At 42.8% G+C, this 27,960-nt stretch overlaps 1 protein-coding gene across 2 annotated transcripts; it reads right to left on the bottom strand.

The window, feature by feature from the left end:
- On the bottom strand, positions 1-27,868 carry ADPGK (ADP-dependent glucokinase). 2 transcript variants are annotated; one of them, XM_008579412.1, is made up of 7 exons: positions 27,613-27,868; positions 19,366-19,591; positions 14,811-14,873; positions 8,672-8,792; positions 5,410-5,606; positions 4,646-4,744; positions 1-1,577 (listed from the first exon to the last, which is right to left on the bottom strand). In XM_008579412.1, the coding sequence occupies exons 1-7, from the start codon at positions 27,843-27,845 to the stop codon at positions 1,020-1,022; spliced, it is 1,497 nt and encodes a 498-aa protein (XP_008577634.1). In that variant the 5' UTR covers positions 27,846-27,868; the 3' UTR covers positions 1-1,019. The 2 variants fall into 2 exon arrangements, with proteins under 2 accessions (XP_008577634.1, XP_008577635.1); XM_008579413.1 differs by having other exon boundaries at positions 1-1,574; positions 27,613-27,845.
- Between the last annotated feature and the right edge of the window lie 92 nt (positions 27,869-27,960).

Genomic DNA, 27,960 nt, shown 5'->3' on the forward strand with positions numbered 1-27,960 from the left:
TTAGGATTCCTGAAATGTCGATTGTTTTTAATACATTTAAAAGCACGAAGTCTTGATTTATAAAAAAATAAATATATAGCATGACAAATTTATTCATGATCCTGGGGCCTCTTATGAGGTCAAACTCTTTAATGGATGGGTCAATGAAAATATAAAACATACATGATCTTTTATATACACAGAAGCATATTCCAGTTGTAAAAGCTAATTCCTTAAAGGCTCGAAATGAACAACAATCAGTCTTCTATCGCAGAAAGCACATCCAGAGCTGGGCAATGAGGCTGAGCCCAAGACACAGTAGCCTCTGACCAGCCAGCCTAAGATTTAAGGAGCCAGGGCAGGAAGGCATAGTCCTTCAGCTCACAGTGCCACCCAAGCTTCCAAACAACTGCAGAATGAATGACTCCCTCAAAGGTTCCTCAAGGTTCCCCAGCCTCTGCTGTGATCATAAAGCATAATCCCTCCTGTGCATTATCAAAACAATCTGTCCTAAGTTTGAGAGCAGAAAACTGAGAAGGTATGCTTATTAAATACTATCATTATAACACTGAATGGAAATCATGATTCTGCCCATGAGCAGGGAGCTGAGAGACAAAAACCTCGCATCAGGCTCTACTAGAGGCTGGGACTGCAGGTGAGTGAGCATGCACTTCTGAAGTGGGCAAACAGGGAACTGCTTTCTCCAGCTGACATGCTCTTGAGTGAAGAGTTTGGCTTAAAATACTTGATGACGCACAAATTGGGGATTTGAAAGTTGAGTTTTTACCCCTGTAACACACAACATAAAAAACATAAATTCAGATAGCTAATTTTGATTAAAACCTGAAGTGTTTTTATGTAATCACCAACAGGCTGGAATGTATCTGATACAGTTTCATCTGTTGTTTCTTTGGCTATCTTCCAATTAGATCTAGAAACAGTTCTGATACCCTCAATCCTATTTTCCAAACCACTTTCTTCCTGTAATTCTTAAATTGGCTAATTCTCCTTCCTCAGAAGAATTACCCACAACAACCTTCCTAATAGTGAGGGTGTACTTCTTCTGAATAGAAGAGTCCTTCGGCTGAAATGGCATCTCCAAGGCCCACAGTTCGAATAGGGTCTTTACATACCAGTACTGGTGTGAAGTGGAAGGATATTCCCTCCCTGTGCCATTCTACTACTGGCTTGTTTGGGTCTAATATGATCTTGGAGCCTGTCTCCGAATGGGAAGTTATGAACTCTTGGGGTGCTCTTAGAGACACCCGGCTGGCATCTATGGTTTCTGTTGCGCAGGCCTGTGTCACAGCCACACGAGCTCCTGCGGCCACGGCTGCAAGCTGGTTGGCCCAGTGTCCTTCCACAGTTGCCAGGATGTGGTAGACCAGTGTATGGAAATGGATCCTGGTGAGGTCCGAGGCTCTGCTTTTACTTCTCCCATGTTCTTTTAAGATCCAAAAGAGGATGTCACTGACCATGCCCACATCAGGAACGCCATTCCAGGAAGAGAGAGAAGAGTGAGGTCCAGAAGCTGACTGGCTGAGAAATAACAGTTCCTGTTCATTCAGCCCAAGGGAAGTCACTGCAGGCAAGACCTGCTAACAAAAACAATGACAGGTCTCTTTCTGATGGATATCACCTCACTCCTAATATATCTTAGGACACAGCCAATAAATAAATGACAGGGAAGCCAGGCAGGCAGGCAGGCATCTTTCTTCCTTAACACAAGATTCCCTGCCCCTATAGTCACTGCTTTAGCTATTACAACTTTAACTATCTACACCTTCATTTTCATTTGGGAGAAACTGGAAAGTTGCAGTAATACCATTTCACACCCTGTCTTTTGTCACATGCCATTGTAAGACAAATGGCAGAGGTGTACGTATTTTGTATTTCTTTCTATGATGCCTAGCTTTTGCCAATACTTTTATTGCTGATGGGATATGGCTCTTAGTTCCTGAACATCAGCAGGCTTTATAACAGTAAAATGGAGAAGACCCTAGCAACATAATCACTGTCACAATGGTTCTGTGTACACAATAGCAAGAAGCAAGAAGAATATAGTTTCATGTTAGAGCTAAGCTTTTTAAGCAGGTTTTGAGTTAGGACTGTGCATTTAGTAATAACATTGTGTAAAAAGTTACCAAACAGGAGCTGTTGAACCTATTTTCTATCTTATGGGGAACCTCTATGTCACCTCTCTTTCTTACTCAGCACTTCTCTCTTTAGAACCAGAGATCCACATGCAAGGTGAAAGTTTTTTGCAGGACAGATCAGTACCTGTATATATGTGTATGTATGTGTATATAAAGTTTTTTAAAAAAATTAATGGCCTATACCTTTCTTGGTGTAAGAGCAGCCTTCATTTACTGCATGGTCTGTGTCAGGCTCTGAGCTAAAGGTTTACTTTATCCAATTCTTACTGAAACCCTCTGAGGGAAAGGGGGACCAATTCCACTTTACAGACTAAGGTTCAGAAGGGTTAAGTAGACAGTTACAGAGAAAATGAAATAAAAATGGCTTGTTTTTAAAAAAGTAAAAAGATACTCAATGTCAAAGAAATGTAAATGAAAACTATACTGAAAACACTATGGATTTTGGGTGATGTGTCAATGTACGTTCATTGGCAGTAAAAATGTACCACTCTGGTAGGGGATACTGATAGTGGGGGAGGCGGTCTGGGTGTGGGGACGGGCAAGGAGTAGATGGAAACTCTGTACATTCTGCTCAATTTTGCTGTGAACTTAAAACTGCCCTAAAAAATAAAGTCTGTTAAAAAAAAACGATCAGACTTACATAAATGCAAATTTTTAATCACATTCTGGTGGCAAGGATATGAGGAAATTAGCACTTGTAAATACTGCTTGTGGGAAATAAGCTGGTACAACTCTCATGGAGGGCAACTTGGCAATCTCAAACTTACAGATGCTTTCTTATGTTCCAATCTGGCAATTTTGCTTCTGAGAATTTATACATATAAACTTGCTCACAGGCTAAATAAAATCATGTACGAAATTATTCACTGCAGCATTGTGTACACAGGTTGAGCATTCCTAATCTGAAAATCCAAAATGCTCCAAAATCCAAAACTATTTTTTTTTTGTCCTTTTCTTTTGTGACCGGTAAGGGGATTGCAACCCTTGGCTTGGTGTTGCCCGCCCTACACTCAGCCAGTGAGTGCACCGGCCATCCCCATATAGGATCCGAACCTGTGACGGGAACGCTGCTGCGCTCCCAGCACCGCACTCTCCCGAGTGCGCCATGGGCTCGGCCTCAAAATCCAAAACTTTTTTTTTTTTTCCCTTTTTGTCTTTTTTACTGACCGGTAACGGGATCACAACCCTCGGTGTCGCGCCTGTACCGGGGACTGGCAACAAGATCGCAACCCTCAGTGTTGCGCCCGCACCTGGCTCAGCCAGTGAGCGGGAACCGGTCTCCACATGGGATCCTAACCCTCGGCGGGAGCGCCGCCACGCTCCCAAGCGGCGCACTCTCCAGTGCGCCACCGGGCTGGCCCAAAATCCAAAACTTTTTGAGTGCCGATGTATCACTCAGATTTTGGGTTAGGGATGCTCAACTGGTACGTATTCTGCAGATATTCCAAAATCTGAAAAAATCTGAAATCCAAGATACTTCTGGTCCCAAGCATTTCAGATAAGATACATTCAACCTACAATAGCAAAGGACAGTGAACAACCAAAATGTCCATCAAGCTGCAGGCTGAAGAAACTGAGGTGCATCCACACATTCATTTTAACCAAGTAGCTGTGAAAAGGCTGAGGATGCTCTCCATGTCATGATACAGAAAAGATCTCTAAGATACATTCAGTGGAAAAAAACAAAGTGCAGAACAGGGTACTGTATTCAGTATGCTATGCTGTCTTTTTGGGTAAAAAGAGATTAAAAAAAAAAAGAATATATTGTCATATTTTCTTATGTATGTACAAAATTCTAGAGGGATGGAGATGAAACTAATGAGATTACTAAGAGTGGGTAAGGTGGGGGAAGGGGAAGAACTAGGAGGAGGGAGATATTTCACTATCTTTTAATATATTTTTGGTTTTTGAACCAAATATATTGATTATATTACTAATTAAGGTTAAGTAACAGTAAAATGAAAGGTTAAGTAACTTGCCTAAATTCACAAAGCTAGTGAGTGGCAAAACTGGCATACCAAACCCAGGTCTCTGAAGCTTGTGTTCTTAAGCCTCACTCACTCGGATTAATCCTAATCATTGCTACTGTCAAGAGGCAGGAGCTGAACACCTAGATGCCTGGTGGTAGGGGAGTAAAGTTCCCCCAAAGTTTCCTTTCCTTGAGCTTCCTGAAGTTCAATTAAAAGCAGCTGAGCCGGGCTTTCCGTTTTTTTCCTTCTACTGAAAAACCCATTCATTTTCAACTTCCCTGTTCCGGAGAGAGAAGTTATGACCCGTTAATCTATAGTTACACTGCTGTATTTCTAACCTCGGAGGAGATCCTGTTCCAGAACAATCCTGGATCCTTATTGGATCCCCATGGACTTACATCTGAATGACACAACACCCATATCTCACTGAGCCAGTCCCTGAGCCCAAATGCCTGGTCCCACAGGACGAAGGAGCTTCTCTGCAAAGCCCTACAAGAGTCAAGGCTAGAGGACGGCCCCATGTCCTGCCCATGTGGTTACCTGATGCACAATACTGCTCATGAGCTCCCTATTGGTCATGCTGGCCAGCTCTAAGTGAACTGGAACCCCAGTAGGAATATCAGAAATAGAGGTTACAACCTGCAAAGAAAAGAAGACAACATTGCCATTAGAAATAGAAAGAAGTCAGGCAGGAGGAAAGAAAAGATCAGGTCCTGAGAGGCAGTGCCTCCTGTTAACTACCTTCTTTGCATCCTCACGAGAGCTACAAGCAATGTGGGTCCCCATCACCTCTGTGGTCAAGGGATACTCTTCCCAACAGGGAAGACGAGGCTCTGCAAAGAGCCATCGGGGTTACAGAATCAGAAAGGACAAAGAACTGCCCCTGTATGTTCATGTCGCCAACCTTTTCCTGGGACCTAAACTGAGTAGTCACTTGGCTTCAACATCCACACACACGTGCAGGAACCACAGCAGAGCTGATGTGAAGTGAGATGATACGAATAACACAGAGGACACAACTACACACCCTGCAGCTTGCAGCCACGTTCAGTTTAGCATGGGATGCAGAGGCTCAGGCGAGAAGAGGTTCTGACCTGTCCTACTCAAGCCACTGCCCATGCCTGAAAGGATACCATGAGGGGCCTCAGTGGAGAGAAACAAGCTTCACAGCCAGCTGCCAAGATATGTCCTTGGGAGGCCAGGACTGAAGACAAGGCAGCACAAGCTACAGAGGCCAAGAGAGGCAGGAACCTGAAGAAAAACACCAGCTAAGATCTGTAAAATTCTGTTAACAGTGCTATTACCTCCAAGAGTCTCTTCCTCTGGAGCTCCTTGCTTTGTCCCTCCATCATGTGCAATCCAGAGAGGACCACCAGGTCTGGCTGAAACTCCTCCAGGCTAGACACAAACACCTCCAGCATATTCATGGCCCCGTTGGAGAGGTCGTGAGAGAAGATGAATCGGTTGGCATGGGGAGCTTTTAACTGGCCCCACTCCTCCCCTAGAAAAGCCCAGTCAACACAATGGGGAGAAAAGGAAGAGGCTTTAAGTCTCCTAGCTGTGTGGGGGTGGGGGAGACTTGCAGGTGCCTCACTGGAGTCTGGGCTCTGAGGAGGCTGGCTTCTGGCTGAGTGCACACTAGCTACAATGGTCTAAGGAGAGCATAGCATCCAGGATGGTGGTCGGTAAAGAAACAAACCAAAAACCTAAACTCAAATCCAACAAAGAAACAGAAACACAGTACGGGTGCCATATGCCTTTTTTAAGGGTCTACCTTTGAGTTTCAGGAAAGCTCTACTGTCCATTTAGCTCTTAAACACAGGACACACAGTTACAGAGTGGTAGCATGACTTCCAAATGCCAGTATACAGCGCAAACCATGCATGTCCATGCAGATAGGACAGGCTGCCTTTTTCAAAGCATGTTCCACCTCATAGCAGTGCCCTGAGCACCTTTCATCTAGTTGGAACCTAAGTAGGCTGCTGTCCTGAGAGCCAGGCTGACTGCCCCTCCTCCTCCTGCTGCCCACTGTTGGTTTCTGGGAACTTGATCCAAAGGGTAAGAATATCTGGCTGCGGCTTCTGTGCAAGTTACTTTGGAATAATGACTGTTGAAGACCAAATTTAACTGCTACTTCCTTCCTAAATGTGAAGGCTTCCCTAACTCTACCACACTCAAGCAGACTTGATTACTTCCTTCCTGGGGCCACCACTGTGCCTTATTACAGGACTGGGCATATGATTTTGCAATAATTTGTTTAAGTGTCTATCTCCTGCAATAAACTGCGAGCTGGAGCCAGGCCCTGTGTCATCTGCTCTCATCATATTCCCGCTGCCTCACACTGTGCCTGGCACATAGCCATGTGAATGAATCAGCAAAAGAACAAGAGAATAACAGAACAGACTGATGACCTAACTGCCCACAACAACAAAAAGTATGGGTGTGAACTCCAAATCTAACATTTGCCAAATTAACAAGAGTCTATACAACAGGAAAAATACATTACACTGATATTCTCCATAGGGCAGGACATGGTCCAAACGCTTAAATAGTGACACTGCTAGGAAACATGGCCCTAAATTAACCTAGGAGAAAAAAGGAAATCAAGATAATTGATTTCTTCAGGGAAGTGACAGAGGCAAAAATAAACAGGCTTCCAGAAGGCAAGTACAAGGAGGAATGTGCAGAGCTGCTCCCTGTTCCCACAGGACACAGGACTGCTGGAGTGGCCTGAGAAGCAAAAGGATTGAAACTGAGCCTACAACAGCAGTTAATGCCCCTCTTTTCTCACAAAGATTTGGATTTATTTCTGCAGGCAATCTCTTCTCTCAATTTATGCAGCAAGTCAGCAAAACCTCTGTGTAGAAACTCACTGGACTCACAGCTCAAGCCTGAAAATGGGCTTCTCAAGAGAGGCCTTGTAGGAGAGAACGAGAAAAAAAGTTGACAAATCCTCTTGGAATTTACCCATCTAGGTTAGAAAGAAGCTGGGGATGGATTTCTGTTACGAGAGCTGACTGGGGCTGCCATCACCAGACTAGGTTCCCTCCCGGAACATACACAAATGTAACTTCACATAAAACTTAATGGAAGTTCACTGCTTTGTGCTAAGAAAAATAAGGCATGGGAAAGAAAAACGCAGTGTCAAGCTTTTTTATTAACCTAAGTATGGAGACAATTCCTTTCAAGATAAGCTGTGCCATCTCCTTAGCTACATAAAAGGCACAGCTGTCAAAGACAACAGTAGTCTTGGTGAAGACACTACCCTCTCTCCACTCTGTAGTCACCAGGGAGGACAGAAACCAGGAACTGCAACGGTCCCCCATTCATGCTGTTGGAGCCAACAGAAGCGGAAGTGAGATGAATCTGGAAGTGGCAGCACAGGCCTGTCTTTAGCTATTCCCAACCCTTCCAGTCAACAGTCATGTTCATGCTTTCCATTCAAGCAGCTCACAACGCTTAAACACTCTAACCTCTTTATCCTTACCACAATGTTCAGGCAGTAAAAAACTAACACTCTTTCTTCCCATTTGGGGAAACTAAAACTGAGAGAAACTCAAAACCTGTGTATCATTAAATGTGAATTACCTACCTCAACACTGTGTCCCTAATTTTCAGATCCTGCCCTTCCTAAATTCTCAACTGATTCTAGTAAGCACCCAAAAGGAAACCAGAAAGAACAATTCCTTTTTTTGGGGGGAGAAAGGCATCATTTTCAAGAAGCCCTATATTTCATATCTTATATTCAAATTAATTACTCTAGTTGGTGAGGCTCTCTTAACTGATTTAGAAGCAGTTCACTGAAAGATATTAAGTACTGCTTTAAGGTGCCAATTAGTCTGTTGAGATGTTTGAGTCTTTAACTTTAATTAATAATGTATTAAATCAGAAACCTAAGAGTTCTTAGCAAAGGGAAAGATATAGCAGGAAATACACAGAATCAAAATATGTCCAGGTATCTAAGATCCTCTTGAAAATTAGATCGCTAGTCTGTGTAACACATAAAACCTGCTGGGGATGGGGTGGAATAGAGTGGATTTGGATTTATAAACAGTAGAACATTATATAATGGAAAATAATATTAATGATGTTAAATACAAAACAGTTCCATTCACACACCTAAGAAAATCTAAAATGCTCCAAAGAAAGTTGCCAGAGGCCTAGAATCAATCATAAGCAGCATGGAACAGACAGCCAGAAAGGCATAAGGCATAACCTAGCACAGAGTTGAGCAGATGTCACCTGCCCTTCTCTTTTCTTAGTAATAAAAGAAAGCTTTATATATGTGCACTTAACACATTGTCATTTTTATTCAAGATGCTTGCTTTCCTACAGATCGATTGTTTATAGATCTGGGAATTTTCATATTGTAATACTCTATCACTCTTCCTTGAGACAATGGCCAGTATTAGCTCAGGAGAACCACTGGGTTAGAAAACCTTTGGTATGGCAAGAACAGGATCCTGCTCATTTACAAAGATAAATTTCTGGCATAGCTATCCTCCAGTCTGCCAATACGCAGGCCCCTGACTAGTCTTACCACCAGTACTTACTCATTTCCCTTACCTGCTTGATACTCTAAGATGAGGTGGAACTCATCCACTTCCTGCAATGACTCTGGTGGAACAAACACACTGTCATCAAGAAGTTCATGCAGCTTTGGACCAACTGGACCGCAAAGAAGAACCTGGAGACAAGCAACATGAAATCTATCAGAAGCCCTAATCATTCTCCCACAGAATCTGAACAGTAACTGATAAGGAACCTTCAGGCCATTTTATTCATTTTACAAAATATTGGAACCCAAATCTAATTTTGAAAGCTCCTGGTTTGGAGGTATGTAGTAGAAAGGCTATTAGCAGGGCTTAGGCCTCTAGAAGGTATGGTCATAATGTACACAGAAATGAGAGGCTGACAAAAGACCCAAGTCACAGTGGTTAGGTAGGTACCTATGCAGCTGCTGTATTCCATCTTCCTGTTATGGACTGAATGTGTGTGTGCCCCCCAAATTCAGGTGTTGAAGCCCTAACCCTATTGTGATTTGGAGACAGAGCTTTTAGAAGGTAATTAAGATTAAATGAGGTCATAAGGATGGGGTTCTAATCCAATGGGACTGGTACCCAAGGAAAGGCCATGTGAGAACACAGTGATAATATGGCCATCTGCAAGCCAGGAGGAGAGCCCTCACCAGAAACCAAATCTTGTTGGCACCTTGATCTTGGGCTTTCCAGGCTATAGAACTATGAGAAAATAATTGTTTGTTGTTTAAACCACCAGTTTATGGTATTTTATTATTATGGCAGCCCAAGCAGACTAAGACACAACCTATCCCCACTTTCTCTCTTTTCTTTACTCACTCACAACAGACATGGGATGCTGTTTGCCTAAAGCTACAGATGAAAACAATTGCTTGAATTTTACACAGTATAGAAAAACCACACCCTCAACAACCAGGTGACTTAATTTGTGGGATCAAGCTCTCTACCATACTTAACTGTTACGTGAATAGGACAGCTTTTCAAATATGAGAATCAAAGAGCATCTCAATTTAGAGTCTGGAGAGGTGCTCTGCAACTCTTCTAAAACCTTTTTCTTCAGCTCCAAGCTGGGCCTCCCCCAGCTATTCGTTCTAGAAGCCATTTCACATCTGCTGCTGTTCCTTAGTTTCAATAAGCTGCTTTTTCTGCCATGCCAGTGAAGGCCAGGTTAACAGACTGAAAACCACAGCACAATGAGTGCATGGACCAGGATTTAAAGGAAAGTCCCCAGAGACTATAAACACTGTTTCAGATTTAATATGCCCTGTTCAAAAGTTTCAAAAGGCATTTTTGTTACTAAACTGCTTATTTGTATACTGTTTTGTAGAGAGATTCCTAAGAAATCCCAACTTCTGGGTAAAAATATACCTCTCACCCCTTTCTGCCTTGATACACACCCATTATTTGGCAATTCTGAAAAGTCTTGTCCCTACCTATTTCCTTTCTCTAATTCTTCCAATTCTGGTATTTTCTAGACAAGATAACAAGGGCCAGAGTTACTCTCCTGCCTGAAACAAGAACAAAAACCAGGAAAGATATATGAAACAATATCAAGGTCAGTGATCCCTAAGAAACATGAATAAACTGAGTAAGCCCTACAAATACCTCAGGACATTACCACAAAAGAGTTTCCACATATACAAAGGCTAAAAGGATTTATCACCAGCAGATCTACACCACAAGAAATGTTAGAAGAAGTCCTTCAGGCAGAAGGAGAATGATACCAGATGGAAATACAGATCTAAACAGAGGAATGAAGAGCACCAGAAATGGTAACAACTGGATAAGTACGTAAGATTACTTTTGTTATTTACATATTTTAAAAATATAATTGACTAAAGAAAAATACTAACAATGTAGTGTGAGGCAGAAGTACAATATACTGCAATAATAGTCATTAATGTACTTAATAACGGAGCTTTGAAATACATGAAGCAAAAAGCTACAGAGCTGCAAGGGAAATAGACAAGTGTGTTCAATTACAGTTGGAGATGTCAACACCCCCTCCTAATAATGGATAGATCAAGTAGACAGAAAATCAGAAAGAATATAGAAGACTTAAAAAACACTATCAACAAAGTTGACCTAACTGACATTTACAGAATACTCTATCCAACAACAGAAATTCCCGAAAACAGTACATTCTTGAAAAACTTTCAAGTGCACATGGAACTTCACCAAGATAGACCACATTCTGAGCGATAAAAAAGTCTCAATAAATTTAAAAGGAGTCAGGTAATAGAAAGCATATTTTCTGACCACAATGGAATTAAAATAGAAATCAATAACAGGAAGATATCTGGAAAATGCCCAAATATTTAGAAACTAAATAACACAACTCTAAATAGTCCATGAATGGGCTACTAAACAGTGCATCCCAAGAGATCAGAGAGAAATTAGAAAGCATTTTGAACTGAATGTTTTTGAACTGAAATAAAAACAAAGTCTGTAGGTTACAGCTAAGGCAGTATTTAAGGGGAAACTTATAGTACTAAACACCTGTTTCATAGACAGGAAAGGCCTCAAATCAATGACTTTAGCTTCTTACTTAAGAAACTAGAAAAAGAGCAAGTTAAACTGAAAGTAAGAAGAAACCAATGAAATAGAAAAGAGAAAGAAAAGAGAAAAATCAATGAAACCAAAAGCTCATTATTTATTGAAAAGAGTAATAAAATTGATGAATCTCTAAAAAATGCTCAAGAAAAAAAGACACAAATGACTAATATCAGGAATGAGAGGGATAGCATCACTATAGATTCTATAGCTCTTAAACGAGTAAGGGAATATTATCATTAACTTTATGTCAATAAATTCAACAACTCAGATGAAATGGACAAATACTCTGAAAGACACAAACTACCAAAAACAGAAAATCTTAATTTCTCTACATGTCTATTAAAGAAATAAAAGTTGTCATTAAAAACCTTCCCACATAGAAAATTCTAGGCCTAGATGGCTTCACTGGTGATTTCCACAAATATTTAAGGAAGGCATAATACCAATTCTAAACAAATTCTATTTAAAAAATTGAAGACGGGCTGGCCCGGTGGTGCACTGGAGAGTGCGCCGCTTGGGAGCGCGGCGGCGCTCCCGCCGAGGGTTCGGGTCCCATGTGGAGACCGGTCCCTGCTCACTGGCTGAGCGTGGTGCGGGCGCAACACCAAGGGTTGCGATCCCGTTGCCGGTCGTGGTACGGGGCGTGACACCGAAGGTTGCGATCCTGTTACCAGTCAGGAAAAAAGACAAAAGACAAAAAAATAAAAAATTAAAAAAAAATAAAAAATTGAAGAGGAGGAAATAATTCCTAACTCATTCTATATGGCCAATATTACACTGATAGCAAAACCAGACAGACATTACAAAAAAAGAAAAATACAGACCAATATCCCTTATGGAAATGGATGTAAAATTTAAAAATTTTTTATGTATTTATTTTTCAGTTGAAACAGTTGATTGTACATATCTGTGGGGTACAGAGTTGACTATCAATACCTGTGTGCAATATGTTATGCTCAAATCAGGATAATTAGTATATTCAATATTATACAATGTAATCATTTTTTGTGGCCCTTTACAATTCCCCCCTTGCCCCCTCCCACCTTTCCCACCTCTGGTAACCTCAGTTCTATTCTCTCCTTTTGAAAGTTCAATGTATTATTGTGATTACTGTAAAAATGTTAAACAAATTTTAGTAAACTGAATCCACCAATATGTAAAAATAATAATTAATACATTAGAAGTCGAGTTCATTCCAGGGATGCAAGGCTGGTTTAACAGTTGAAAATCAATGTAATTATCATATAACAAACTAAAGAACAAAAACCATATAATCACCTCAACAAATGCAGAAGCAGCATTTGACATAATGCAACATCTATTCCTAATTCTTGGCTAAATTCCACAAATATATTTTTTAAAGGCACTGCTCCTCTCCTGTAGTCTGGCTTCTAGTCCACCATTCCACTACATCCGCCTTTACTATATTCACCAGGGTCTATTTCTGAAACACAATACAGCATGGTCATTAAGAGCATGGACTCTGCTGCCAGACTGCTTGGGTTCACATCCCAGCTCCACTCATTACTGGGTATGTGACCTTGAGCAGTTTTAATTTCTCCATGCCTCATTTTTCCTACCTGCAAAATGAGGATAATAAAAGGACTTCCCTTATAGAGCACTGTGAGGATTAAATAAGTTCATATGTATGTAAAAAGCACTTAGAATAGTAATAACTATGTAAGTGTTAGCTATTATTATTACCTTTGAAAAATACTCTGATAGTTCTCAGATGATCACTCACTCCATGCTGGAAGCATTTCAGCAAGTTAAACTGCACCTCTTAGAGAGCAGTACAGGACAGTGAAGTAACAGCAGAGCCTGGTGTTTAAATCCTGACTCTACCTTTTACTAGCTAGGTGACGTTGGGCACATTACTTAGTCTCTCTGGACCTCTTTCTTATCTTTAAAATCATCAAGTCATATGACTGTTGTGAGAATTGAGTAACAAATAATCCTTTTCTTTCCTCAATCTCCTATCAAGGCCAGACTTGTTTTATCAGAATGCCTTCCAATCAGACTGGTCCCAGGCCCAGCTTCACCAGAGATCAGGAACAAATGCTGGTCCCAGGAGAGGTCAATACTGAAAAGTTAATCTTGTATTCTCCCATGACTTCCAGTGTGTTTCCTAGCAGAGGACAGAACTGTTTCTCAGGATCAGGAGAGAGGCCTTTTATGGACCCATGAAAACTGGAATTCTGTTGGGAAGGGCCTGGGAGCTCTCTACAGAGTTTATGATTGATCTTTTCCTCTCTTCTACCTATTAGCTGGTAATATTTCCAAAAGGTCAGCCCTGGAACAGAATTCTACTCTTTTCTATTTGGGAGTTAATTACTATTTATAAGTATAATGACTGTAAAAATCTATATTTTCTACTGTAATATTTCATGACAACTTTAACTCTTATTAAAATGTGAATGTTCACTTTAATATACTCTCTATATCTAAAGCACATCCATCTCCTGGTGTATAGTGTGGCTCCACATGAATTTTTCCCCTCGAATTGCTGATCATCTATCCCTATTACTGAGTTTGTCTCCAGCTTTTGATTCCGACCCCCTGACCCATAATTCAATTTTTAGGCTGATCCCTTCGCTACGGTCAGCAGCCACAACCATTCTGCACCTCTCAAGTTTATTTATTTCAGAATTATCTTCATGAAATCTCTCTTCTTTTTCCCCACATGTGGTCTAGCCAAGCCAGTGATTCTGTTGTAGTAGGTTTAGATATACATGTTTCTCCTCTTCTGGTTGCTCTAATCCAAACCTTAATCATTTTACAGTACAACAGCAATAACCTCCTTGCTGGCCTCCCCCTCAGACCTATTCCACTTATAGAAAAAGAAATATCTTACTCAGATGTTATTTTAAACACAGCAATAATGTTAATTCTACTTAAACCAAACAGTTTAAGACTTGAAAACACTCCTCTGCTGACTCCCATCTAGTGGCTTTCATTTTTCAACACTGGATCTAGGCTTACCAACATAGTAAACTATGTTTCCTCTCATCACTTGCATAATCCCCAGTTTTAGGTATTATCTCCAGAGCCCTCATGCTCCTAGCCAATAGAGGATACAGCACTTAAGATCATAGGTCCTTGGGAAAGACTGCCTAGATCAGAATCTTAGTTCCGTTACTTATCAGTTGTGAACCTGTCTAGGCCTCAAGCTTCCTCATATAGAAAGCAAGGACAACAACAGTACCATCAACAGTAAGAACTTGGGCCAGCCCGGTGGCACACTGCTACAGTGCGCCGCTTGGGAAGCGCGGTGGCGCTCCCGCCGAGGGTTCGGATCCCACATGCAGACCGGCCGCTCACTGGCTGAGCGAGGGGCAGGAGCAACACCGAGGGTTGCGATCCTGTTGCCGGTCCCGGTCCGGTATGGGCGCGACACTGAGGGTTGCGATCCGTTGCCGGTCATGAAAAAAGACAAAAAGGAAAAAGAAAAAAAAAAAGAACTAGCTTTACAGGGTTGTTGCAAGGATTAGATAATCTGGCAAACAGCACGTGATTGATAAGTTGAATCAAGGAACAACATTTATCCTTGCTCCTAAAATTATCAAAACGCTAGTGAAAAGCACAGGTTTTAATCTGGGAATTTCACCTACCTGCAAATCTGAGTTGGCTGCAAGTTTCTGTCCAATTATAGCTGCATTTCCTCCTACATAGTGCTGTAAGATAGTTCAAGGCTATTAGACAGTATTTCAGCACAATTATATTACCCAAGCTTAATTTTTCATTTAAAATATTAATTTATAGTTTTTCCCCCAAAAGCGTTTTTGAGGTGATTTTACAACAAAGGACACATAGATGAGGTTAATAAAACACAGAAATAGACAATGAGTAATAAGGAAAAGTGAAGAGTATAAATATGCTAACCATAAGAATTAGTATGACTGCCATAACCGTAGATCAAATTTGGCTCTGAGCTTCCGGGCAGCAGAACAGATATAGGAAATATGGAAGTGTGGATGAATCTTATTTTCTACACCATAATCCTTCTTAAATAAAAAAATATCACTCTCCTGAAAATCATTCAACAAATACAATAGTGAACTTAAATCTAACTCTTAAGTGAGGCACACAAGTCCTTTATCTGACCCATGGTTTCCTTTCCACCTCCATCTCCTGCCCTTCCCTTCCACACCCTACTCACAACTCTCTAAGTCAGCCTTCCTCTCCAGCTCTGTGCCTTTAATGCGTGCTGTTTCCTTCCAGTAGGGTGACCTACACTTCTTATACACTAGGTAAACCACTGATCACTTTTCATGAACTAGCTGCCTGCGGTGTCACCTTTTCTGCAATGCCCTCTGTTCTCCTTTCCCCACTGACACCTCAGCCTCCACAACTGCCTTCCCCAAACAGGACTACAGATCCCTTCCTCGCCCTATAACCTGAACAACTTTCTAACACAGCCCTTGTCTGACTGGCAATTATCATCTGGGCACACAGCTAGCTCCTCAATGCAGGGACTGTCTTCTTATAATGAATGCTCAGTACATGTTTGTGACTATATTTCGAGAAAAAAAGAAACACACTGATTTGCTGGGAAATAAGGTAACAGGCCCTAATATAGCACAATATTTTCTAGCTGAGGACCTGGAGAGCAGATAATTCATGGCTGGTATTCCATGTTGCTGACTAAGGATATATCCATGTGCCTTGGAAACCTGGCAAATAGGAGATAAGGCTGCTGTTCTATTCTGAAGGTTGAGAAGTCTAATTAATAGTCTTGCCTGGGTAGAATGTTACCACCCCACCTCCCTAGTCCTCAGCCCATGGAGAGGTATAGATAAACGAACAATTCTAGATGCTAGATATCACTTTCATCGCATGGTTTCTGTTGACCAACCTCTGATTTCAGGTGAACAGTAACAGCTTCCTATAGATAAATTTAAAACATTCTGTGCTATGTAGATTGAAACTTGGCCTTTTAACATGTTAGCCTTAATGTCTTCTTTAATTGTGATGGCTAGAATTATTCACTAAAAAATCTTGGGGGGAAATATTAAGATACCTAACAAAGTGTATTTCAGAGTTTTCTTATATGGTTATTAACTGTTGTTTATCAGTCAATTGCCTTATAGTTTATAGAATTTTATCAGCCATCTGCCTTAGAGAGTTGGAAAAGGCACCAAATTGAAGTGTCACCCTAGTCGAAGGTAAGTAACACATTTTAGGTTTTACAATATTAAGAAATAAATAGGGCCATCAAAAAGCTAAAGTTTCTGTAGAATTTTTTTTTTCCCATTATGAAATAAAAGGCAGGATCAAGGAAGAAGAGAACAGAATAGGAATCAAACTGGTGCTTTAAATACCATGATCGGGCTGGCCAGTTAGCTCAGCTGGTTAGAGTACGGTGTTATAAAACCAAGGTCAAGGGTTTGGATCCCCACACCAGCCAGCCACCAAAACAAATAAATAAAAATAAATACCATGATCATAAAGACTTTTGAGCAGTATATACACCGTCATTAAAACTATCAAGATTCTCTCATAAGAGATCAGAATCTCACTACTGAACTAAGCTGTCAAAATGATCATAACTGAAATTTTTTTTTTTTTTTTTTTTTAAAGATGACCGGTAAGGGGATCTTAACCCTTGACTTGGTGTTGTCAGCACCACGCTCACCCAGTGAGCTAACCGGCCATCCCTATATGGAATCCGAACCCGTGGCCTTGGTGTTATCAGTACCACACTCTCCCGAGTGAGCCACGGGCCGGCCCCCATAACTGAAATTTTAACAACTTGCTTTCTTCATAACTGAAATTTTAACAACTTGCTTTCTTCTTTAGAAACTCATCCAGGTAATACCCACACTCGTTTGAAATGGGCAGCTTCAAAGGACAAAAAACTTTAAAATCTTAAAAGTCATCAAAATATGGGCCGGCCCGGTGGTGCACTGCTACAGTGCGCCGCTTGGGAAGTGTGGTGGTGCTCCCGCCGAGGGTTCAGATCCCACATGCAGACCGGCCGCTCACTGGCTGAGCGAGGTGCGGGTGCAACACCGAGGGTTGCGATCCCGTTGCCGGTCCCGGTCTGGTACAGGCGCAACACTGAGGGTTGCGATCCGTTGCTGGTCACGAAAAAAGACAAAAAGGAAAAAAAAAAAAAAGTCATCAAAATAAAAGTGGTCACAAAAGTTTGCCTGTAAAAGGTACCAATTAAAAATGGTATTAAGAGCTTCCCTTGATAGATCCACAGACCCAGACTGGGGTGCCTAGTCAAAGGAAGGTTTTAGGTGAGGAAGAAGTGTAGGGGGTGGGGCAGGCAGGGCTGGGGAGAGATGCTCAACCAACCAACCAAAACTCAGCCTCAACAGGCATGAGGGCTCTGCTCAAGCCATCTGCCATCTCGCCATGTGACTCCCTGCACTGCTGTCACCACCCACCACCAAGGCCCTCACCAGTTGTGTTCCCTGGACTTTGGACTTCTCAGACTCTGAAAGTGTAAGAAATAAATTCCATTTCTTTAAACATTCCTCAGTTTCAGGTATTTTTGTTATAAGCAACAGAAACAGACTAATACAGAAAATTAGTACCAGAGAAGTGGGGTATTGCTTATAACAAATGCTTAAAAACATGGAAGTGGCTTTGGAACTGGGTATTGTGCAGAGGCTGGAAGAATTTGGAGGAGCAGGCTAGAAAAAACACAGATTCTAGTCAAAGCTTAAAAGACAAAAAGACCAGGGAAAGTCTGTAATGTCTTAGAGACTGGTTAAATGGTGGTGGCCAGGATGCAGATAGAAATATGGACAGTGAAGGCCATACTGAGAAGGTCTCAGACGTAAATGAGATTATTGAAAAATGGGTTTTGGGCCGGCCCGGTGGTGCACTGGATAAGTGCGCTGCTTGGGAAGCGTGGCGGCGCTCCCGCCCTAGGGTTCGGATCCCACATACAGACCGGTTCCTGCTCACTGGCTGAGCGAGGCACGGGAGCAACGCCGAGGGTTGCAATCCCGTTGCCGGTCCCCGGTCCGGTACGGGGGCAACACTGAGGGTTGCGATCCGTTGCCAGACACGGAAAAAGACAAAAGACAAAAAAAAAAAAAAAAGAAAAAAAGAAAAATTGGTTTAAAAAAAAATAATAGAAAAAAACAAAGAAGAGGCATGAGGGCACGTGCAGCAGCAGGCATGCTGGGGTGAGGTGGGAAGGGCCATGGCTGTGTCTCTTGCCCCAGCGATGCCTTTTACTCCACATGACCTTGAGGATGTGTATGGATCATAAAGGCACCAGGGCTTTGTTTATGATCACCAGGTGAGTTTGGGACTACTAAGATTCTCTTTATCTCTGACAGGTTATCTACCCTACAGACCAATGAGGTCCTCAGACCAATAGCATTAACCAGGAAATTTGCTAGAAAGGTAAATTCCTGGATCCCATCCCACATCTACTGAATAAGGGCTCTGGGACTAGACCCAGAAATCTGTGCTTCAACAGCCCCTCCAAGTGATTCTGATGCATGCTCAAATCTGGGAACCACCAATCTAGGCCAGCAGTTTTCGGGGTGATTTTGCTCACCCCCTCTTGCCATATTGGACAATGTCTGGAGACACTTTGGGCTGTCACAAATGGGGAAAGGGGAATGCATTTAGTGAGCAGAGGCAAGAGAGGCTGCTAAACATCCTACAACGCACGGGACAACCCCCGCCAAAGTATTATCCATCCCAAGACATCAATAGTGCCCCCACTGAGAAACCCTGCTCTGGACCAACAGAATAAAGGTGAGGACCCACCCTTCCCTCTTCCCATGCAAAGGTTGGATCTAGTTCTCTGTACTTCTGTTCAGGAAGGATTCAGCCATATTAAGATTGCTGTAAGTTATCAGCCACAAGCATTACAACTAAAACAAATTAGGAGTAGATATCTTTTCTATCGTAAGCTTTGGGAACACACACAAAAAGTGTAATTTAATGGGTAAATCAGAACTAAAATTTTAGTAAATATACTTCATTAATGCTGGCTGAATTGAACTGACTAGAAATAGCAGAGTTAACAGAAGGTTGCATATATAGTTTTATAAAAAGAGAAAACATGCAAAATTAGATTCCCAATGATCACTATCTTGGGGCAAAAAGTTGCTTGGTTGCTTCTTAGGAATCATATAAAAAAGGCACCTTTTCCCACCCTATCTTAACTTACTATTGGTGAACCGAACAGACCTGGGCTCCCGGGAACTCTGATGCAACCTGGGCAATGTCATGAAAAGCGTCCTTATCACTGAAGAAGCGCTCAGCAGCTGCTCCCTTCCCCATGAAGTGCATGAATGCTTCTTCCAGATCACTCCTTGAATGCAGAACGGTGTGGTCTTTCCCATTCCCAGGACTCAGACCAAGTGCCTGCAAGAGCTGCACCCCTGACAGCACCACATCGACACATGCATTGACTCTGGAAGGAAGGAGGAAAGAGTGTGAAAGAAAGAAAAGCAGAAGCACCAGGCAGCTATTTTTTTTTTTTTTTTTGTCTTTTTGTCTTTCGGGAGCACCGCCGCGCTTCCCAAGCGGCGCACTATCCAGTGCGCCACCGGGCCGGCCCTCCCAGGCAGCTATTTTTTTTTTTTTTTCTTTTTGTCTTTTTTTCCGTGTCCGGCAACGGATCGCAACCCTCAGTGTTGCCCCCGTACCGGACCGGGACCGGCAACGGGATCGCAACCCCCGGCGCCGCCCCCGCGCCTCGCTCAGCCAGTGAGCGGGAACCGGTCTGTATGTGGGATCCGAACCCTCGGGCGGGAGCACCGCCGCGCTTCCCAAGCGGCGCACTATCCAGTGCGCCACCGGGCCGGCCCTCCCAGGCAGCTATTTTTTTTTTTTTTTGTCTTTTTGTCTTTCGGGAGCACCGCCGCGCTTCCCAAGCGGCGCACTATCCAGTGCGCCACCGGGCCGGCCCTCCCAGGCAGCTATTTTGCACTAACAGGAAATTGGTTCAGAGAAATGGTTTAGAGAACTGTATTCAAACAGAAAAACAGGGAGTAGATCTAAAACTTGAACTGGAAAGTCAATAGCAGGTGGCAAAAGGAAAATGATTTTTGTGGATGTATTTATTAGAATTAGAACACAGGACTCTTTTTCAATAGTTTGGCCAACTTTTACAACAGTTACAAAGTTAGGAGATAGCTGGTTAGCATTTCATGCTAGCAGAGCCAAACTTTCTGGATTCATGCTGTGTGTCCTAGGTAAGTCACTTTTAATTTCTTTGTGTCTTGGTTTCCTCATCTATAAAATGGTCATAATATGAGTATTTAACACAGAGCTTTTGTGAAGATTAAGTTAATGTATACTTAGGAACAGAGTAAGCAAAATGTACGTCTTGGTCAAAAGCTAAATATCAGACACATTCCTTTAAAGACAACTGAGGATGGTGGTAAGATACAGCAAATACCTAAATGCCTGAACACTCTCAGCTGAACCTGTCTTAGAGTTGAGTGGTGCTTTAATGACTTTTGTACACCTGTGGCCTTGTAACAACTCATCACTTGGCAGGTGTTCACAGGACTGATCCATGAATTTTAAAGGGCTGGTGAGAAGCTAATGCTGCATCACCTGGTTGGCTCTATGGCAATTATAAAGTACTAAGGTTGTCTGGCATGGCACCTCCTATGTGTGCATGGGCAAGTTGTGGCTTAAACATATTTTCAGTGTTTCTTTGCTTATGTCATCCCTCTTTTAAAGGGTAGGGTGAAATAATTACGGTAGCTAGATAAGGTCTTCCTGCCCTCCCTGTCTTGGTCACCTTTATTCCTGTCTCTGCCCATTGGGGATGTCATTCTGGCCAGTGGGGCTGGATGACCATATGGGCAGCTCCCAGCCTCTGAGAAGAGCAAAGCTCTCAGCAGGACAAATGGGACGGCTTCTAGTGATAAGGGTGGCTGAGCTTCAGAGTTAATTCTCAGTAGCTCTGAAACCAGAAGGTAAACTTATTGATAAAGAGGGCCCAATGGATTGGATTTTAGTGTAAAATATAAAGCTATGAAGTTTCCCTTCTAGTCCCCTTCAAAAATCTCATGGTCTGGAAATTAACGCAGCAAATTATTAATGGTGGCAAAGCTAAGAAGAGGAATGAGATTGGGATAAAGGAGAAGACTTTTTATTAGATATACTATTAGTTTTTACAAGCATGTATTACTTTTACAATTTTTAAAACAGCATAACTTTAAAAAGGCCAAATATTATTATTTACATCACTTAAGCAAGATTTACAGGGGTAAAAAAGAGACACATCCCTCCTGATGATACAAAGTGATTGTATCTGCCTCATAAGGATCTTTATTAATTCTTCCCCTATGGATATACAAGTGTACTTCAAAAAGTTCATGGAAAAGTAGAATTAAAAGATAATACAAATCTTTCCCTGAACTTATGAAGATCCCTCCTATGTTCTGAAAAGATTTCTGCCTACAAGAGTATTTAAATGCTCAAATTTTCTTATTCTTTTAAAATCAAAGACACATATAGTGACTTTGGTCAACTGGAAAAGCATAATCTAAGAGTTACTATATCTTTCAGTGCATAAACCACACCGATTTGCATGCAGCATATGCTTAAATATATGTTTTAAAACACATTCCTTTCACAGCCTTACACTATAATAAACCAAACACACCTTGCAAACTGGTCTCAATCCCACCTCATACAAGGTGCCCTTTATTTCTACTGAATGTAACATGACATGTCTCAAAGGTAGAATCTCCATAGGAATATGGGTATTCCTGGCTCTCAGTCTCCATTAGCTTCAGAGTGAGAGTTTGTATAGTGAAGGATACCAGTCATGCATAGCATAACAACGTTTTAGCCAACAATGGGCCACCATGCATACAACGGTGGTCCCATAAGATTATAATGGCTCTACAACATGGCCTAGGTGTGCAGTAGGATACACCATCTAGATTTGTGTGAGTATACTCTGTGATGTCTATATGACAACAAAATCTCCTAGTGATGCAATTCTCAGAACATACCCCTGTGGTTAGGTGAGGCAAGACTGTATTTCCTCCAAGAATTAATAAAAGGATCCTTACGAGGAGGACACTTCTAAAAAATGTATCCAAATGTATTTGGCTTCTGAGTCTGGAGAGCAGGAGTTCAGAAACTGAAGGAAACGTCTATTTGAAAATAACAACTTAAAAACTGTAAACATATCACTTCCATATTTAGTTCTGCTGAGAACTTAAACAGTTTGACTCTTTAAAGATGAGAATGGGGAAAGCTGAAGTTTGCAAGTGAACAACAAAAAAAAGTAAAAGGACAAAGTTCAGCATAGTTTTCAACACAAGGCAAAACCAAACAGAACTAATTTTGAGTTTAAAAAATGTAACTACCATAGAAGCACTTTTCCATCCCCCACCTAATCATGTCAGGAATACTAGGGGGAAAAAGACAGTCTTACAGAGGAAACATTTTTACTTGATAACTTTTTATAACTAAAAAAACCCTGAACATCTACTATGTGCCAGATGCCAACCTAAGTACTTTTATATGTACTTTCTTGCTATATTTTATGCTACTTTAACCAGAACAAGAATCTCTCTCTGCCCTTACCTCAACTCAATAGCATCCAAAATGTAAACAAACACATTACCTAAGGCACTTTATTATCAAGGGGAAATAAAGGGAGAAATGGAATTAAAGAACCAGAAGACAAAATCATGCTCATTTGACAGGTAGGCAGAATTTCGCTCTTCAGTAAGAAATGTATAAAAGGTAACAGTGTGATTTTGGAGAATGAAATAACTGGAAAGTAAGGCAAGGCAATAATGCTGAATGCCAAAACAAGAGGCTATGGAGACTGACAGAGAGGACACTGGAAGCCTTGGCTTCCAGGCGTGTTATCAGAGATTTGTCGGGGTAGGGTGGGAGGGCCGAAGTGGACAGTTCTTCCTTCTAGACTGCAGCCTCCTCAAATGGTGAAGATAATGTTTATCACCTCCCTTCTGTTTCATCATCTGTAAAATGTTTTCTAAGGTTCTTTCTAGCTTTAGCAGTATGTGCCTCAGATATCACAAGACCTAATCATAATCACCAAGATAGAGGAATGTAGAAAAATCAAAAAGGGCTGGGACAGCGGTCCCTGGGCTGAACCCCGGGTACAGCTGGACAGAGAAGGAAGACCGATCTTTATGAAGCACCACAGACCAGGCAGCATTTTCAGATAGATTAGGCCAATTTGCAAAACGCTGTAAAATGGGTAATTAGTCATCACTGCTTTCAGCTGAGAAAAGTGAGGCTGGGCGCTAACATTCCAAAGGCCACTGACTGGAGAAGCCTAAATGCAAACTTGGACTCATCTAATACTGAAGCCCATGTAGGGAGCACACATAAAGTTGTGGATGAGGAGATTAACCTTGTGTATGAACACGGTAAGAATGTTAATCTAGCTAGAATGAAGAATTTGTGCAGGGGAGAAGAGCAAGATAGGTTTCAAAGGATGGGGTGAAGCCAGTTACATGAACGTCATCATTTTTTACCCAATGAGCAATAGGCACCAGGGTCCTATTTGGAAGCCGGGGAGCAATCATGTGTCCTAGAAATGATGTGAGCCCACTACCACATCTTCATGAAACTCCTCCTATCCTTCTGTTTCTTTTCCACCAGCCCCTTAAATGCTGGTGCCTCCCAAAATTCCACCCTCACATTTTTACTTTCTCTTCTTAGTCTCTTCCTGGATGATCCTATCCAGTCTCTCTGGGTTCAACCTAATGGTGGCTTCAACCTAAATGCTGATATCTCCAAACGCCTTAACCCTGCTCCTCAATATACTCCTAAACTCCGGCTTCTCATCTTCAGTGGCAGATGGAGTAGCTTCATTTGTAATCCCGCAAAAATGTACATTTCTCTTCCTCTGAAATCCAACTTACCTTAGTCCACAAAATTTTCTTTTTTCTTAAATCTCTCTTATTGGCAACAGTGTGGTATGAACATGGAACCAGAAATGGGAAAGACCAGGCTTAAGTTGTACCTCTGGCACTTGATAGCTGTGTGATCTTGGGCAAATCAATGTTTCTTTTTTTTTTTTCCCTTTTTGTCTTTTTTCGTGTCCGGCAACGGATCGCAACCCTCAGTGTCGCGCCCGGACCGGGACCGGCAAGGGATTGCAACCCTCGGTGTTGCTCCCACACCTCGCTCAGCCAGTGAGCGGAACCGGTCTGTATGTGGGATCCGAACCCTCGGCGGGAGCGCCGCCGCGCTCCCAAGTGGCGCACTGTAGCAGTGCGCCACCGGGCCGGCCCCAAATCAATGTTTCAAAGCCCTGTGAAGACTGGATGATAATACGTGTAATCTGCCTACTTCATAAGGTTGTTATAAGATACCCAATACTAAAAACCTGTCACTTCTGACTGCTTTTTTTACCATATCCAACCTGTTACCCAAACCTCTCCTGAATCTCACCTCTTTATCACCATTGCCAAGCAATGGTTCGGGCTCTTTTCACCCTTCACCCAAACTGTTCAATGGCCTCTTAACCAGTGTCAGGATCTCAAAACATTCTTCCTTATGTATGAATCACGTTAAATTGGGTGTTTTGAGTGTGTGTATGAGAGAGAAAATGTGTTGTGTTCTCCCGAGAAGTCAAATTACAACACCCCCCGCCCCCAACCACCACCAAAATGAGATTCTGGCACAAGTACTGCACCCGCTCCCACCCAACCCTCCTATATCCCCATCTGTAGCCTAAAAATCTCTTTGGGTAATGAGAAATGTTACCAATGGATTGTTGCTACCCACAAGAATGATACGAAGCAGTAAAACAGGTGAGAACCACTGCTCAAAATCTGCCAGTTATTAGGCCAGCCCCATGGCTCACTTGGGAGAGTGCAGCGCTGGTAGGGTGGAGGCCACGGGTTCAGATCCTATATAGTGGTGGCCGGTGCACTCACTGGCTGAGCGTGGTGCAGTCAACACCGTGCTGAGGGTCGCGATCCCCTTACTGGTCCAAAAAAAAAAAAAAATCTACCAGTTATTCTCAACAAAGAACTCAGCACCATTTACCTGCTTATAAACCTTTTGGCTTCCCCATCACTTACCCTGACATAAAGGGCCCTTTGCAATCTGGCCCAACCTTCCATTCTCAGCACCATCTCTTTACATTTCTCTACCATAAGATTCTTGCCCCAACACAGGGCCACCTTTCTGTTCCCAAATAAACCATGTACTTTCCTACATTTGGTTCTCTTACCTAGATGGACTTGTTCTCCCTCCTTTTCTTGGAGAAATCTTATTTCTTCTCAAGGGTCTGTCCCACGCAAGTCACTGTAGTAGGATATATTTTCTAAGATGGTCATGAGATGTCCCATCCCACATGTCCTTTTTATAATGTGACACTAATGCTCCTCCCATCAAGGTATGTTCTATGTCCCTTCCCCTTAAAACCAGGTGGAATTGTGACTCTGGTAGAAGGGACCCCACGTGCTTCTACGGTTAGGTCATAAAAATCTTCTGCCTGGCCCTCTTGGGACATTCCCTCTTCTAACCCAGTCACCGGGCTGTGAGAAAGCTAAATAGCCACATAGAGAAGCCATATGTAGGTGTTCAGATGAAAACCCCAGGTGAGGTTCTAACTACCAGCCTTTATGGTGATTCCAGTCCCAGCCACCATCCAACTACAACTGCACAAGATCTCAAGTGAGAACTGCCAGCTGAGGCCAGTCAAATCTCAGAATCATAAAAGATAATAAAATGACTTGTTTTAAGCTACTAAATTTTGAAGCGACTTGCTATATAGCAATAGTAAATGGAACATCACCTTCTCAGATGGAGTTTTTTCAAGCACCCCATCCTGGGAAAAATTTTTAATTCTTCTTTGGGACACCAAGACTACCTTGTTCTTACCACTAGTTCAGCAAAGCACTTTTCATAACTGTTACAGACTGAATTGTGCAAGCCCCGCCCCCTCAATTCATACGTTGAAGTCCTAACCTCCAATGTGACTATATTTAGACATAAGGCCTTTAAGGGTGTAATTAAGGTTAAGTGAGGTCATATGGGTGAGCCCTAATCCAACAGGACTGGTGTCCATGTGAGTCTAAGAAGAGGAAGAGACACCAGGAGTGTGCATACACAGAATAAAAGCCGGGAAGGACAAAGAAGCCGGCAGTCTGCAGGCTAGGAAGAGAGGCCTCACTAGAAACCAACCCTGCTGGCACATTGATATTGGACTCTCAGCCTCCAGAACTGTGAGAATATAAATTTCTGTTGTTTAAGCCACCCGGTCTGTGTGTTCTGGTCTAGCAACCCAAGCAGGTTAATCCAATAATGAATATATCTGTTTCCAACACATGTGGCGGGGATTTCTTTACCCATCTCTGTATCCTCATAACCTAGCACAAAACAGACACCAACTATGTAGTTGGCAAGTATTTGTTGAATAAAGGCACATAAAGCAAGGGAGGACAATTAAGAAGTTGTTATGGAGGTGGGTGAAAACGGCCTGAACCAGAAAGAGGTAAAAAGAGATACTGAAGAACCAATAAATGTGCTGATATAAAAAATACTAGCTAACATTTCAGTCCTTTTTAAAAGCAGACACCATGCTAGATAGATTACATGGATTATTTCATTTAATCTTCAGGATAACTTTGCTGTATTTTACCCCTCCCGGCCCCCAAACTCACAGAACGCAGTAGGGTACTTGGTAGAAGGGCTGCTTTTGTGTGATTTCTTTGAGCCGATGGTAAGAAAGTCAAGCCCAACTGAGATAGATTAAAGTTTGCGAGAAGGGAATAATTACCGGGGAGGAGTACAGGAAACGGAGGAACTGTGATTTGGCAGAACCTTAAATATGCAATGTCACTGAAGTGAGGGGAAGAATAGAGTTTCAAAGAGAAGGGTGTGTTCAACGAGTAGAAGGTTGCACAGAGTTCCTAATCAAGACTAAAAAAGCAGTTCAATCTGAAAATCAAAGTGGGGTTTCAGTAGAGTGGTGGTCTCCAAACTGTACGGCGTTAAGAAAGGAAAACAAGGCATAAGGATACAAAGTCGGTAGCTAAAGGCAGAGACCACTCCAAGTTCAGAAGCAAGAGGAAGAGTGCCGTCAAACTGCGTAAGACTAAGCATCTTTGAGTGCAAAAAAGCAGTCGCCAGAGGAACAGGAAGGTCTGAAAGTTGGAACGATGAAGAAGGCTCGAATATGAAGGTGTCAGGCAGAGCGGGATTCACAAGAAACTATTAGGGGGATGAGAGAAGGGCGCAGGGGCCAGCCGAGTGGAAAAAGCAGTCTGGTGAGTCCCTGCAGCAGTGACAAGCAGGGCTCCACCCAGAGGTCCGACGCTTCTCTCCAAGGGAACAGCACGGACGCCAGCGCCTGCAGGGCCCCGGGAACTCCTGTTTCCGCGCGTGGTCTACCTCGCAGATCCCAAGCCGCCCGACCTCCAAGGCGGACCTCGGAGGCCCGAAGACCGAGGCCCCTCAGGCACTTACCCCACGGCCACGCGGCGCCAGCGCCGGGCCGGCCGCACGATGAGTACGTCCCAGGCGGCCGCCAACCGACCCTCGGGAGAGCTGGGTCTCGGGGGCGCAGACGCGGGCCCCAGCCACAACGAGCTCCAGAGAGAGCGCAGCGCCGAGCCCGGCAGCTCCGGCTCCAGCAGGAAGACGCAGCCCACGGCCAGCGCCAGGAAGCCCGCGTACGCAGAGCCACGCCACAGGGCCATTGGGAGCTAGGCGCAGCAGCCGCAAGCTGCGACTGCTCTCCCGGCCCGCGCCTCTTCCGGGGTTGGCGCGTGCTGACGTTGACACACGCGTTACGTCACACCGGCGCGCCACGGA

The sequence above is a fragment of the Galeopterus variegatus genome, unplaced genomic scaffold (genome assembly GCF_000696425.1).
Source record: "Galeopterus variegatus unplaced genomic scaffold, G_variegatus-3.0.2 Scaffold1877, whole genome shotgun sequence".
NCBI lineage: Eukaryota > Metazoa > Chordata > Mammalia > Dermoptera > Cynocephalidae > Galeopterus > Galeopterus variegatus.